This window comes from Ursus americanus, chromosome 32, assembly GCF_024610735.1.
Source record: "Ursus americanus isolate L20-20 chromosome 32, mUrsAme1.1.p, whole genome shotgun sequence".
In the NCBI taxonomy this organism is placed as follows: domain Eukaryota; kingdom Metazoa; phylum Chordata; class Mammalia; order Carnivora; family Ursidae; genus Ursus; species Ursus americanus.
In genome coordinates this window covers 31,767,382-31,783,120 of record NC_142158.1, presented here as the reverse complement: position 1 = coordinate 31,783,120, position 15,739 = coordinate 31,767,382, and the positions used below count along the sequence as shown (strand labels likewise).

At 49.7% G+C, this 15,739-nt stretch overlaps 1 protein-coding gene across 3 annotated transcripts in view; it reads right to left on the bottom strand.

The window, feature by feature from the left end:
• RAB44 (RAB44, member RAS oncogene family) overlaps positions 1 to 15,739 on the bottom strand; it is a 36,746-nt gene that overhangs the window by 14,633 nt on the left and 6,374 nt on the right. For 2 of the 3 annotated variants that reach the window (XM_045777830.2, XM_045777829.2), the window contains exons 3-8: positions 6,052 to 6,163; positions 4,861 to 5,035; positions 3,492 to 3,638; positions 2,729 to 2,819; positions 2,207 to 2,302; positions 145 to 332 (exon numbers count right to left, since the gene is read on the bottom strand). In XM_045777830.2, the coding sequence (XP_045633786.2) occupies positions 145 to 332; positions 2,207 to 2,302; positions 2,729 to 2,819; positions 3,492 to 3,638; positions 4,861 to 5,035; positions 6,052 to 6,163 (809 nt within the window). Of the gene's footprint in view, positions 1 to 144; positions 333 to 2,206; positions 2,303 to 2,728; positions 2,820 to 3,491; positions 3,639 to 4,860; positions 5,036 to 5,984; positions 6,164 to 15,739 lie in introns of all 3 variants that reach the window. The other variant, XM_087858184.1, reaches the window with a different exon arrangement.

Sequence of the window (15,739 nt, the reverse complement as noted above, 5' to 3'; positions counted from 1 at the left end):
ATTATTGTGAGATTTAAGGAGGGAATCTCTGGTGTGTTCTGGGTGCTAACAGGGCCTCAGAGAACTCAGAGCCTACGCCTCCCCCCTTTCGGGAAGCTCTGCTCCCCACCTTAGCCCAGGGGCCCAGGGGCGGCAGCTACTCGCCTCGGTTCCTCCTCCACCTGCCAGGATGCGTGGCCCCTGGCGGCGCTCAGACGGCCCCTGGTCACCCGCAGCTGCCCCCGCGCCTCCTCCAGCTGGCCGGCCAGCTCTTGCTCCGTCTCCCGCAGCTGCTGGTTCTCCGAGCCGGCCGCCCGGTGCGAGCTGCGGAGCCCGTGCAGCTGGGCCTCCAGCTGCGGGAGGAGGATGGAGCGTGAGGCGGAGGGAAGCCCCGGGGTCCTCCAGGGCAACAACCAGCCCCCAAAGGCCACAGTGGGGCCTAGACTCTGGGCTCCTGGAGACCCAGCATAAACAAAGGATTGGGGGGTTTACCCCTTGTTGGCCTATTTAGCTCCGTTATCTCCCATCCGGGAGGGACTTTTGAATTGAAGGAACTGGGTAAGAAACACAAACTGCCAGCACCACAAGGGCCCAACACGGAGAGGGGATCACACCCCTTCTGCTCAGAGCTCTGCAATGGTTGCTGTCTCTGAACCCCATCTGGTCCGCAGGGAGCTCACGGGACTCGGAGATGGAGCGCAGCGTGAGCACTCAGAAGGGAAGGGGAAGCCCTCACCGTGGCATCCAGTGCCCTGCTCAGACCCTCCCACCCCATGAGGTCTCTGCCCTCCTCTCCCACTACTCTTCCCTCCCTCCATCTGCTCTAGCCCGCGGGTCTCCTCACGGCTCCCGGAACCTTCACGGCACGCAGCCACCTCAGGGCCTTTGCACTCGCTGTTCTCTCCACCTGCACTGCCCTTCCCCAGGTATCACATGACCCACTCTTCGTCTCCTTCAGGCCTTTACTCCAATGTCAGCAACTCAGTGAGGCCTTCCTGGATTTCCCTGTCAAAAGCCTTCTAGCCCTCGCCCTGCTTCCCTTTATTCTCCTTTGCACTTTCGCTCTCCAGCATGTTACAGATTTTACTTGCTTACTTTGTTATCCATCTTCCTGACTAAGGCTATAACTCCGTGGGCTGGAGTGCGTGTCTAGCACGTTCCTCAGGACCTAGAACAGTGCCAGGCACCAGTGGGCGCGCTGCAAATAATCGCTGGGTGAAGGAATGGATGACCTTGGGGGAGAGGCTTCACGTCCGCTGGGGACAGGACAAAACGGCCCCATGTGTTAAGTCCAATCTCCCTTGGCTGAAGGAGCCTGCCTCCATTTCCAAGGAGCAGCTGCTGCAGAGGCATCTAGAAATCAGCCCATGCTGGGCAGGTGAGACCAGGTGACAGAGCCAGGCAAGGCAACGATGGAAAAGCCCCTGGGAACCCTGCCCGGTGCTGAAGGAGAAAGCTGGTTGCCCCGCTTCTGTCAGCTGGTGATTTTACTAAGGTCAGTGATCTGGGAGCTGAGAAAGGAGGGGATGGCAGGGCAGGGTCTCAGACCCAACGACTTGGCCACAATGCCAACTGGCAGTGACTATGGGCTGCAAGATCTGGGGGGGTCGGGCAGCGGGGAGCTGGTCAGATTCAGAGACAGTAACAATTGTGATGCATAGAGCAGACACTGCTGTATGCCAGGCCCCGCGCTAGGCCCTCAAACATGGGGTCTCCAGGCGTCCCGGCAGCCTTCTAGGGCAAAGGTTCTGACCTCCGATTCTCTGATGAGGAAACCAAGGCTCAGAGAGGTTAAAAACCTGCCCCAGGTCACGCAGTTGGCAGTGGAGACAAGAGTTGAACGGCACACTATCACCAAGAATCTCCAACACTGGGACCTCGTGTGTGCCCAGCGCCTTCCCGTCTCAGAGTGCTTTCCCCTTCATTACCTTATCTGACCCACTAGCCCAGGAGATGCCGTAGGTGTGGCTAGTCCCATTTTACAGATGGAGAAACTAAGGCCAAGACAAGCAAAGCTATTGCCCCAGATTTGTATGGCTCTGAACTGGAACAATAGGGATTTGAACCCGGACCTTTCTGATGGCCCCTCTGCAGTCCCTGGCCTCATCTCAGAAAAGGGGGCTACTCTCATAGGGGAGCACAACCACCCCCAAGAATTCTCAGGAGATGGGTGTCAGAGCGTGCGACTTCTCAGAAATTGGGCTCCCGGGCAAGTGGTGTCACTCACCTCCCTCTGGCCCTCCGTCAGCCGTTGAAATTCACGCTCCTTGGCCGCCAAGACCTCCTGCATCTGGGAGCTGAAGGCCAGGCCCCGGGAGTCGCTCTGGGGAGCAGAGAGGTTTCAGCCCTCCGCGCTGCCAACTGTAAGTCCCAGCAGGGCTGGGCCAGCCCCCCCCCGCCCCACTCCACCTCCGCCCAGGCCTGGGATGCAGGGTCCGGGATGCCCCGGCAAGGCCGGATCTCAGGACAGCTTCCCCGGCTCAGGCCGAGATGTGGTGACAAGGTGGAGGCCCAGAGAGCGAGGCCTGGCTGAGGCGGGGGGTGGGGGGGGTGAGGGGGTGGGAGGGGGTGGGTTCTGAGGCGCGGCCCGCCCCACCGCCTCTCTCTGCGGAATGCCAGCTGCTAAGGGGGTGAGAGGACCTCCTCCCGCCAGCCCCCTGCTGCCCCGCACTGGCCAGGGCCCAGCCCCACTACTCAGCCGGCAGAGGCGTCCAGGGCTGGGGTCAGGGCGGGGTGCTGGGGGGGCCACCTCGGCCTGCAGCTGCTGCTTCTCGCGGCGGATCTGCTGCTCCATCTCGTCATAGAGCTGCTGGACCTCTTGGTGGTGCTCAGAGTCCCTCCTGGAAGGGGTGGCAGGGGGCGCTGGGCCGGGCAGCCGCTGAGCACCCGGGGACCCTGCTGCTGGCGGGGGTGGTCTGGGCCTGGGTCTGGAATCCATCCCGCTGCTCCCCTCACTCTGCCAGTGGTCACTGACCCCTGTCACCCTGAGAGCATTCATCCCAATAACAGCCCCCAACCCGTACGCCTTGACATTAGTCACCCTGATCCCGTCATGCCCACTCCTGTCACCATCACCAAGATGTTGGTTCCCCTGGCCCCATCGCATGGTCCCAATTGCCCCATCACTCTGTCCCCACTTCCTGGTGTCACCATCCCCAGCCCCAAACCCAGACCCCCTGGCAGGGCTCTGTCCACGCCCACCCTGGGGCCGCCACATGCTCTGTAATCTACAAGAGCAATGTCCCTGGAGGTGGGAGCCACAGTGGCCCTGCAGTGCGGCAACCTGCCCTTCCCACTCCCACTCAAGGCCTGTCTCTATCCTCCTCAACAGGTCCCCTGAGCCATCCCTTCCTCCAGCTCAGCTCCGCCCACCAGCCGCTAGGCCTGCCATGGCCCCCTGGCCTCCAGGCTTCTGGAGCTGAGGGAATTCCATTCACCTCCAGCTAAAATGTAAGGAGCGCTACTCCATGCCAGACACCAGGTGACTGCCCCCACTCCCCGGCCCCACTCACTTCCTCAGGGTCAGCTCCAGAACCTCCCGGTCGGCCCGCACCTCCTGCAGACGGCTGCTCATTGTGGCCAGAAAGCCCTCCAGGCTGCCCGCCAGCTGGGGCTCCTCTCCCCACAGCTTCACCCACAGCTGCCAGATCTCCTCCTGCCTGGGGAAGGGGGACAGCCAGAGATGAGCTAGGAGGTGGGACCCCGAAGCAGGGGGCCCGCTTCTCCATTGTAATGGCAACACTCCAAGAGACTTGGGCACCTGGGCCACAAAAATCTCTTTAGACCCCACAAGGTACAACTCCAGTTGCTGCCTCCTCCAGGAACCCTTCCCAGATATGCCCTCTCCCTTCTTGAACCCCCACAGCACGTTGTCTCTCCATGCTTTGGTGATGAATTGTGGCCGGGGCTGGGGGGTTGCTGGAGGAATTGGGAGCCTAACAACCCAGGGCTGCCATCTGCCTTCTCTCTTCTCCCACTCTGTAGCTGTGTGACCTTTGGCAACTCCCATGCCCTCTCTGGGCTTCTTTGTACAATGAGGAGGCTGATACCTGCCCGGTGAGGTAAGGTTGCTGGAGAATGAGACAAGCTCAGTGACAGCCCCAGCTTGGAGCCTGGCACATGGCTGGCTGCTTTCACATGGATTTAACTAAGTCATGAAGACAGATGCCAGAGGGCTGAGCCCAGATCAAGCTGCCAAGTGGCTAACGCTCCCCACCACACCCGCCCCGCCAGCCTGTACCCTAAGTCCCACCCGGCGTGCCCTACAACACCTGGCCCCGCTCCCTGAGAGCCTGTCCTCACAGAGCCTGAAGGTACACAGGCAAGGGTGAGTTATAGGCAGGGGTCCCCCTTCTCTGGGCCTGAGTGAACCCCATGAGCCCAGAGCCTGAGACAGTTGGAGGAAATGCCCTCCCCGCCTCCAAACCTGCCCAACCCAGGGCATCGCAATACCTGAATCCCCCATTAGGGGACCCTTTTTTGGTTAAGAAAGGCGCCCTCAGGCAGTCGTGTTTTTAAGAATGTGAGTACCCTTGGGAGGCGGATACCCCAGCCCGCTAATCCTGGGGAGCAATCATATAGGGCAGGACGGAGAGAGCGGGTGGGGGTGGGAGGGACTCCTTGAGAGCAGACACTCTCCACCCGGCTCCATTTACTCCCATAACTGTCCCTACAATTACACTGCAGCTGGAAGACAGATGTCAAAGTTTAGGCGGCCTGCCCACGGTCACACAGCTAACACGTGGCCAAACCGGGAACTGCGCTCGGCTCTACTCAGCGGCCTCCCACCTTGACACCGTGTCCAGGCGAGTCCTCTGTCCCGCTGCCCGGCAGGGCCTGCCCCCCACCCCCACACCCCTCCACACGCAGCGCTGGCCTTACTCGGGGAGTGAGTGGCCTGCCCCCAGCTGCTGGACGAAGGCAAAGAACGCCTCCTTCTCCTCAGGGTCAGCCTCCTCCGGCACGGGGAAGCTGGTGGCTGCCGAGTCCCTCTTGGAGGACAGTGGCCTCTTTCTGTGGAGCCTGTGGGTGCTCAGGCTGGAGCCAAAGACGTTCTCTGCGGGACAGAGGGGACAAGAGGCAGCAGAGTGCGGTTGGGCTCAGCCCCCTGATCTCGCACTAGCCCTGCTCCGGCCCTTGGGGAAATGATTGTATCTGTGTTGGTCACATGTGTACAGGGCCACGTTCATACATTCATCACATCGTCCTTGGGAATCTACTCAAGGTAGACATTCTGCCCATTTTAGGAGCTCTAAATGCGGATTCCTGGCCTCCCTCTCCGTTGTCCCCCAAGCTTTTGGAGTCTCGGCAGACCTGAGAACTCTGGACTGCTTTGCAGACATTTAAGGCTGAGCTGTGCTTTTCAAGGTCTCGGCAAGGACCTCACACCTTCCATGCCCTGGGCGGGCAAGTCTAGCCGCATCGAGAAGATCAGTGAGACTATTGTGCCCTGCTGACCTTGGTCCTTTAGGTCCTTTCGGGCCTGTCTTGAGAACCAGGCGTTGGAGTAGCCCTGCCCAAAGTGGGGCAAAGGGCCTGGGAAGCCCCTAACCACTAAATGTCACCTTCTGCTGCTCCCTGGGGCCTGGAATTCCCTCCACCAAAGCCAGAACGTGACCTTTCTCAGGCAGAAACGAGGCCTGTGGTCTCAAGACCGGGGCTTGCTTAACATCTTGCTCAAGGGAGCCTTTTGTTGGGGAGAAGACAAGTGAGGCATCAGAAAGTAAGCCTACAGGCCTCCCTGGACGAGGGGGATGCTAAGAGGAGCACCCCACCCCCCTCCCACCACCCAGCCAATGAACTGCTCTTGTTAGTGGAAAGGTTGTGAGCGGGTCTCCTGGGCTAGAGTCTTAAGGCCCAGCCCTGTCTTAAACCAACTGCCCGCCCAAGCAGGCTTAGTATCCTTATCTCCAGAGCAATCTGCATCATCACCCATGCCCTGAACGCTCTCAGGGGTGTTGTGGAGGTCCCCTGTTGCCCTTCCTGTCAGCCGAGCGTCCCCGTACCAGGCACGCTGCACGGGATGCCTGGCTGGGCAGCAGGTCCCCAGAGGCCCTCCCAGGACAGACATACTGAGCCCAGAGCTGAATTCTTCCAGGGAGAGGCGTCCCTTCTGCTCCACATCGAGCCAGTCGAAGATCAGCTCCAGCTCTTCCTCGCCGCCCAGGAAGCTGAACTTGGCCGCCTGCAAGGAAGAGGTGAGTTGGCACTGTTCCCCCTGGAAAAGACTCTGGGCCGCTCTCCAAAAAAGAGAGGTGTTTATCCTCAGACACCCCTACCTCCCCTCTTCCCAATTTTGGAATCCCAGCCCCAAGCTGACCCAGCGCCTATCCTGGAGGCTCCGGGACCCCACCCAAGATGGCCCCCTCAGCAGGGCCCTGAGCTCCCTCCACACCTCTCCCCTTCCTCCATCCAGCACCAGAACTTATCTGTTCTGAGTCTCATCCCTTTAAGATCCTAATAAAGGACAGGAGCTAATCCTCCCCAGAATGTGTTTATCGGTATCCAAAAAAAATTATCTGAAATTTGAAAGTAAGTCCAAAAGGTGGACAGCACGCTCTTTCGGCATTCCACAAGGGGCACAAGCCGCCCAGGCATCTTCTGGACCATAGGAGTGTCCTTCATTTCATCCCCTGGGACAGACTGGAGGTCCCAGACTAAATGGAGTCACTTATTAACTTGTCGATTTTGTCCGGGAGAGATGTAAGTAATTTTTGTCTGCTGGGACAGATAACCTCAAAGATTCATGGTCTGTTGTACATTAGCCAGCTTCGAAAAATCCAGCTGAGCAATCCCGTTCTAACACTTCTTTGTTACCCAGTTTTTAAAAATGCTCTTTCAACCATTCATGGCATCTCTCATTAATTAAGGAGCTAAATAAACTCTTTGAGAGGGATTTATTTTATTTTTGCCCATGGGTCATGATTTTATCTTTTTGAAAATTATACTTTTAAGAGTTTTGGAGGGGCGCCTGGGTGGCTCAGTCAGCTAAGTGTCTGCCTTCAGCTCAGGTCATGATCCTGGGGTTCTGGAATCAAGCCCTGCATCGGGCTCCCTGCTCAGCAGGGAATCTGCTTCTCCCTCTCCCTCTGATCGCTCCCCTGCTCCTGCTCTCTCTTTCTGTCAAACAAATGAATACAATCTTTCTTAAAAAAAAAAAAAGAGTTTTGGAGGTTTCCTGCAGATGCCCCAGTAAACTCAGCCATCAGAACCGAGTAACATGGGTGCTGGAGAAGGGCCCCTCGTGGGCTCTAGAAAAACCCAGCACTTCCTTGGCTTTTGGAGAGAATCCCATGTGTGACAGAACTTCAGGTTTGCTATTTCTTTGGTTGTTGTTTGTCTTTTTTTTTTTTCTTGCTGATCCTGTGTTTTCATTTTTGGTGGCAGCACTGATGGGAAATTCAGTGTTATGAACTGGCCGTTGGTGACCTCCGTGGGATGCGTGATGGAGACCTTGTGCCTCTTGGTTGAGAGGCAACAGAAAATCTGATTTGCTGATCCTCGTTGGCGGCGGTGGTGTTTCTATGTGTGGTCCAAACTGGCGAAAGCATTTTGTACCCACTAGGAAGGAGAACAACTCTTGGCGCTCTGGACTGGTGAGTTTTGTGTGTGCGTGTTTCCTGAGTTGTGGATATGAAGCCACTGGGTCTGGGTATCTGCGTGTCTACGTGTCTGTAACTCAGAAAGGCCTTTAACTCTCCCGTGAGTATGAAATATTTTTCTACACCTGGAGGGTATTAATGACTTAGATACTGTGTCGCTCACAGGGGGTCTGTGTAGATCGGTTTGTAGAGACAAGGAAGTGCTTATATAAACCTACTGTTCCCCCAAATCACATACAATAAAGAACCTGGACTTCTGCTCCAAACGTGCTAGACTTTAAAACAAACAATCCCTCCTCTGAGAAATTGCTAGCCCGGAAAACTTTGAAGGAGCCCGCTTAACTAATTCTCGTAAATCTTTGGATAAATTAGATTGGTTTAGGGGCGCCTGGGTGGCACAGCGGTTAAGCGTCTGCCTTAGGCTCAGGGCGTGATCCCGGCGTTATGGGATCGAGCCCCACATGAGGCTCTTCCGCTATGAGCCTGCTTCTTCCTCTCCCACTCCCCCTGCTTGTGTTCCCTCTCTCGCTGGCTGTCTCTATCTCTGTCGAATAAATAAAAAAAAAAATTAGATTGGTTTAGTAATTTTGCTTATAAAATGCAAATAATGGCTATCAGTGTTTTCTTTGCTTTATATTAACTATTTATAGTTAATTAACTGTAATAAAATTAAACATTCTGCTTTTTATAAGATCCGGATTTGTTTTATGTGAAGAAACCAGCTAATCTGCGTTTCTTACACTTCTGGTTTTGTCTTACTGATCAAATAAGCCAACATTTTCCTTACTTAATGTTTAAGGTAAGAAAAATGTAAATTTGTGCTCAACTAAATTGATACATTACACAGTTCCAAGATCCGTAGGTAACTTTTAAAATGTGAATTAATATCAATTAATAAATAAATTTTGGCTACGTGGACAATTTCTGAGAAAAACTGAAACATTGATTGCTAGGCATAATTTCAAGTTTATATCCTTTTACTTCTTATTTTTACATGTAAGACAGCAGCTATAACTTTCGGTCATGTTAATGACTGAATTCATCCTTGCCACTTTTTTTTTTAAGATTTATTTATTTATTTGAGAGAGTGAGCGAGCAGGTGGAGTGGGGAGAGGAACAGAGGGAGAAAGAGAGAAAGAATCCCAAGCTCACTCCCCACTGAGCACTGAGTCTGACCCAGGGCTTGATCTCATGACCCTGAGATCATGACCAGAGCTAAAACCAAGAGTCCAAAGGTTAAGCATCTGAGCCACCCAGGCACCTCCATTCTTGCCACTTTAAGTAGTCGTGCAAGGCAAAGCAGAGACTCAAGACTCAAGTAGATATTTGTACGTCCAAGTTCACAGCGGCGCTATTCACAGTAGCCAAAGGATGGAAGCAACTCAAATGTCCACCGAAGGATGAACGGAAAGACAAAATGTGGTCTATGCATACAGTGGAATATTGTTCGGCCTTAAAAAAAAGGAAATTCTGACCCCTGCTAGAGCATGAATGAACGTTAATATATACTTTCCCACTTGAACGAGAGACCTGGAGTGGTCAAATTCATAGAGACCAGAAAGGAGAATGGAGGTTTCTGGGGGATGGGGAGAATGGGAGTTAGTGTTCAACTGGGACAGAGTTTCAGTGGGGGAAGGTGAAGATCTGGAAATGGGTGGCGGTGATGGTTGCACAACATTGTGAAATGTACCTACCACTGAACTGCACACGGAAGAATGCTTAACGCGGCAAACTGTGCGTTATGTGTATTTTATGACAGCTTTGTAAAAGATTGATTGATTTATTTATTTGAGGCAGAACTCGAGGGAGCACGCACGAGCAGGGGGGAGGGGGAAAGGGAGAGGGAGAAACAGACTCCCTGATGAGCAGGGAGCCGTCGGGGCTCCTGGGTTCATGACTGGAGCCAAAGGCAGACGCTTCACCCCCTGAGCCACCCAGGCGCCCCTTTTATGACAATTTTTTAAAAAACTTGTGTGAGGCATATGTGGGCAGTAAAATGTGTTATGTGTGTGAGCTTTGCTAAGTCTACTGAAATGCTTGAATAACACAGCCAGTGCTCAGTGATTTGTATCCCAGATCTTTCTGTGAAATAGAGGTTAGTTACTTTGGTGAAAAGTTACAATCACGGGGGCGCCTGGGTGGCACAGCGGTTAAGCGTCTGCCTTCGGCTCAGGGCGTGATCCCGGCGTTATGGGATCGAGCCCCGCATCAGGCTCCTCCACTATGAGCCTGCTTCTTCCTCTCCCATTCCCCCTGCTTGTGTTCCCTCTCTCGCTGGCTGTCTCTATCTCTGTCAAATAAATAAATAAAATCTTAAAAAAAAGAAAAAGTTACAATCATGGATGTTCGAGACTGTACTAGGACCGACAGGAACAGAGAGATCCAGCTGTGTCTGCAAGGAAAATGGGATATATTTTGACTTTCCAAAGAATAAGGAAGTGGTTTTGTCTTAAGGGTCTGATTGTTCCAGAACATGAAAAGGGATGCAAATGCAAACCTGAATTGGATACAGACAGTTGTAGAGGGTTTGCTGAAAGGGAATTTTGGTTGCTTTGATTTATAAGACCTAAGTCTGAAAATAAGTTGCAAAACATGTTAACATTTTGCCAGCTGCCAAATTTGGCTCCGTTTTGATGGGTTTAAAAATAAATTTTTTTCTAAAATTGTGAAACTTTTACTGCCACATGTTATATTAATGCAAAACTAGAATTCAGCTCTCTCTCTATTAAAATGATAAATTGGTCATAGAGCAATGGATAAATGATTCCACATGTCAACAGAATAGATTTCTCTACTTATTTTGGCTTGATCATGTTTTCAAGTAAAAAAAAAAAAATCTAAGTCACCTCTCTTGTGAAAGAGCTAAATATCCCTGTAATCACGTTACCTTCTTCTGTGTTTATATCAAAATATTTTATTTCATTGTCACTGTGATTCAGTAGGTAACCAAGAACTATTTCTCAGGCTCCTATGACCCCATCTTAATCTAGTGGCCAAAATCTTCTCTGCTAGCTCTTCTGATTTTGCCTTCCCAATGTTGTAAGATCCTAAATTTAGAAAAAAAAAATAGGATATCCTTCTCCGCATTTATTAAATACTTCACACTGTTATAAGAGCAGGGTGGGCAAGAAATAACAAGTGTCAGGGCGCCTGGGTAGCTCAGTTGTTAAGCGTCTGCCTTCGGCTCGGGGCGTGATCCTGGAGTCCTGGGATCGAGCCCCACGTCAGGCTCCCTGCTCCGCTGGGAGCCTGCTTCTTCCTCTCCCACTAGCCCTACTTGTGTTCCCTCTCTCACTGGCTGTCTCTCTCTCTCTCTGTCAAATAAATAAAATAAAATCTTTTAAAAAAAAAGAAATAACAAGTGTTGGTGAGGGGGTGGAGAAAAGGGAACCCTCGTGCACTGTTGGTGGGAATGTAAATTGGTGCAGCCACTGTGGAAAACAGTATGGCGGTTGCTCAGAAAATTAAAAATAGAGCAACCCTCGTGATCCAGCAAACCCACTTCTAGATATCTACTCGAAGACAACAAAAACACTAATACGAAAAGGTATGTGTCCTGCCATGCGTGTTGCAGCATTATTACAATAGCTAAGGCATAGATAGAACCTAAATGTTCGTAGCTGGATGAATGGGTAAAGATCTGGTGTAGACACACATATATACGATGGAACATTACCCAGCCCTATAAAAGTATGAAATCTTACCATTTGCAACAGCATGGATGGACCTTGAGGGCACTATGCTAAGGGAATTACGTCAGACAGAAAAAGGTAAATACTGAATGAACTCACTTATATGTGGAATCTAAAACCAACCAACCAACCACTAAACCGAAACATTGAGCTCATGAATACAGAGAACATATCGGTGGTTGTCTGAGGCAGGGGTTGGGGGGGGTGGTGTCAAAAAAAGTACAACTTCCAGTTATAAAATGAATAAGTCGTGGGGATGTAACGTGCAGCATGGTAACAATAGTTCATAATACTGAATTGCGTCTTTGAAAGTAACTAGGAGAGTAGATCTTGAAAGTTCTCATCACAAGAAAAAAAATGTTGTTACTGTATGGTGAGGGCTGTTAACCGGACTTATTGTGCTGATCATTTTGCAACACGTACAGATATCAAATCATTACACCGTATACCTGAAACGAATATAATATGTCAATGATGACACAATAAGAAATACGTGAAAAAGTAATTTTCAAAAATTATAAGGAAATTCTCCAAATCCTTGATGCTGAAATATTTCTAACATTCTTTTGGGCACTATAGATAACTTATGAAGTATTTTAAAAGTTCATTAAGGTTGATTAATACAATAAAAAGGATTAATTAACACAGTTATGTTTGACACCCATTTCTAAAAGATAATGAGCTGGGGGGCTCCTGGGTGGCACAGCGGTTGAGCGCCTGCCTTCGGCTCAGGGCGTGATCCTGGCGTTCCGGGATCGAGTCCCACATCGGGCTCCTCCGCTGGGAGCCTGCTTCTTCCTCTCCCACTCCCCCTGCTTGTGTTCCCTCTCTCGCTGGCTGTCTCTATCTCTGTCAAATGAATAAATAAAATCTTAAAAAAAAAAAAATAAAATAAATAAATAAAAGATAATGAGCTTATTATTATCAATAAAGAGAAATCTTGCAATATTTATTGCATGTAGATGAAAATAAAAACTGAGGGTTTAACCAGTAACAAAATCTGATGTTACATATGGCTTGGGTTACGAAGATGGAGGTTAAATTTTCTTTTAAGTGTATATGTGTGTATATATACATACACATCGTTACATATGCATAAATACATATGATATATATAGTTTGGGTTGAAAAAAAACATCATGGGAAGAACCGTCAAATCGGAAGAGATGTTTAGGCTTTCCCAGGCTGTTTACTTAGGTAAGATGCAATTCATATAAATATTTCAGAAATTGCGTGCTGTGTGGGAAGGCCCTGGAGATTTCTCAGTGTGTTTGCTCATCGATGATATACGCTTATCGTCAGGGGCAACACTGATCAAACCCTATGAAATAGGGGCACCTGGGTGGCTCAGTCAGTTAAGCGTCTGCCTTCGGCTCAGGTCATGATCCCAGGGTCCTGGGATCGAGCCCCACGTTGGGCTCCCTGTTCAGCAGGGAGTCTGCTCCTCCCTCTCCCTCTGCCTGCCTCTCCCCCGGCTTGTGCTCTTTCTCTTTGTCAAATAAATACATAAAATCTTCAAAAAAAAAATCTATGAAATAATTATGTGCTGTAGCCCAACAGAGAACTTTACTCTCTTCCGCTCTGATGTTATTAGTTAGGTAATAAATAACCGGAGCTTTTCAGTCTCATTACCAAAAATGTTCCTGCTTTCCTACCCTGGCCTGAAGTCTTGGTTAAAAGCTGCAGGCCACAAAGGACAGACCCAACGCCCTGTGGGAAAGGACCGTACCAGGTTGTACAGCTCCTGATACTTCACTTGGATACAAGGTTTCCGAGCTGACATTGGAGGACCTTCAGCCAAGCTGGCCGACTGACAATTTCTAGGACTCTTGAGTCCAGAAGCAGCCAGCTCACTCAAGATCTAGCAGAATGGGAAATAATGGCATAAAACTGAATGAATGGGAATGGAGTTGTGGTTATTTGTCGGGAATATAATTGGTGCTATTTTTTATTCTATCTTTATGGATCTATGAGGGAGTGTTTTCCCTGTCTTCTTGAGCCCTGTCTAACCTTCAGTTTAGTGGATTACTACTTTTGTAAACTGAAGTTAAACATTTTAAATGTTATCTGAGTCTCAGTGACCCCCTCTGGATTCAGAAACTGACACTTTTACTGAACCTCCTTACTTTCCATGGCGACATAGTGATTGACACAGATTCAGTAAGATTCTGTCCTCCTTTTTTGCTGGGATATAGCTGGATGAATCAGTTGTGTAACCAGAATGTCGTGTTGGAGAATGATTTTCACTTAATCAGATGTGACAAGGCTACTGTAAGGAACAGCCATGGAGCCCACGTCTGCAAAACCCTCCCGGCAACCTGGCCTGGAACCAGTTGATAAGGCCACTTCGGGGCCGGAGAGGGACCTTAGAAAAATTGGGACCTCCAGAAGAAAGGAAACTCCTTGCATTTATAGGGGCTGCAGGTGAAAGCTGGTGAAGAGAGTCGGGTTTAGTTTCCTGGCCTGAGGATAGAAATAGGGTGGCCAGCTTGACCCAGTCTGCCTCAGATGTTCCCAGTTTTACCACTGGAAGTCCCACATCCCAGGCATTGTTCCAGTACAGGTGAACTGGGGCAGGCATTCACTCTAGGGAGAAGAGCAAGTAACAGAGGTTTGAAGTCTAAGATTCTGTATGAAAACTTCCTGACGGAAGCTAAGATGGCTTCATGCTTTCGAAGTCTAGATTTACAAGCCCAGGGATGCCCACGTTTCTTTCACACCCTTGCTATGCCAGTGGAAATACGTGGGTAGAGAATAGGCTTTTTTATGTCAGGAATAAACTTGGGAGATTATTTACCATCACAGAAAATTATCTGAATAATTGGAAACTTAGAAACCGGGCCAAAAGGTAAAGAGCGTGTCCTTTCAAGCATTGTCTAGACTAGAGGAATGCACTCAGTCCATCTCATTGTTTATCTTTAATTAAAAGTCCCAGACTTGCTGAAGTTACTTATTAACTTGCAGATTTTTGCCCGGAAGAGATGAAAATAATTTTTGTCTAGTACAACAGATAACCCCAAAGATTTATGGCCTGTTGGACATCAGCCATTTTAAAAATTGAACTCAGCAATCTTATCCTAACACTCTCCTGTCAGATTGCCTTTAAGTACTGTATCCTAGCTTCTCACACGCTTTTGAGCCAGTTGTAACATCTTACTGGTTCCTTCATTAATTAGTAATAATAATTAATTAGATAAGACCTTTGATAAGTGTTGATTTTATATGTACCTGATTTTATATTTACTTTTTTACCCTTTTGAAAATTATATATAGGGAAGCCTGGGTGGCTCAGTCGGTTAAGTGTCTGCCTTCAGCCCGAGTCATGATCTCTGGGTCCTGGGATCGAGTTCTGCGTTAGCCTCCTTGCTCAGGAGGGAGTCTGCTTCTTCCTCTGCCTGCCACTCCCCCTGCTTGTGCTCTCTCTCTTTGACAATAAATAAAATCTTTAAAAAATGAAAATTATATATACATATACATAAAATATGTATATTGAGGGATATATTATATATATACACACACACATATATTGAGGGAGTTGGTGAAGGCCCCTCTGAGAAAGTCATTCTTTTTTATTTATTTATTTTTAAGTAATCTCTATGCCCAACGTGGGACTTGAACTCACAACCCCTGAGATCAAGAGTCACATGTTCCACTGACTGAGCCAGTCAGGCACCCCTGAAAATTCTGTTTCAACATCGGCCATTGGTACCTTATTGTGGCCCTGAGGACCGACCGCAGGAAATGTCCATTTTGATGGGGGCCGGACAAAGTCCGGAGCATGGAGCAGTATCCGGAGGAGATAGTAGGCCCAGGGAGACCCCAACAACCCCCACACACCCCTTTGCTGAGAATGAGGAAAAACCAAAGAAAATTGGTCAGTGTCGGTCTGGGCCAGAGCCCAAGACTCCTTATTGGGCCTCACAACCGGGGCTGGTCTTATGTGTCACTGACATTTCTTGTCATTGACATGGTTTGGTCTCCGGGACTCTGACTGCTCCCCGGGATAAACTTCCCTGCTCAATGGGCCTAGAACTGTATCACTTGCAAGTTCCTTCTTTGGCTTGAAATCCTTTCCTTTGTTAAAATGCAAATGTTTCGGAAAGAGTGGACACACAATGCCTTATCATCCATTTACACGTTCATATAAACAAATTCCTCACCTTTTCTGAGTGCAAATTTTATTGTATTTATTTCTTTACCTCAGAAAATATGTATGCTTGTCATTTAACGCAGAGAACGTTTCTTTGCATACAAACACCTGGCATGTAAACTATGCTTTTTGCCTACTGATCTTCATATTTTGTTTGATTAATTAATTGGGGTTTTTTTTAGAAAGGGAGAGAGACGGGGCACCTGGGTGGCTCAGTCGTTAAGCGTCTGCCTTCGGCTCAGGGCGTGATCCCGGCGTTATGGGATCGAGCCCCACATCAGGCTCCTCTGCTGGGAGCCTGCTTCTTCCTCTCCCAC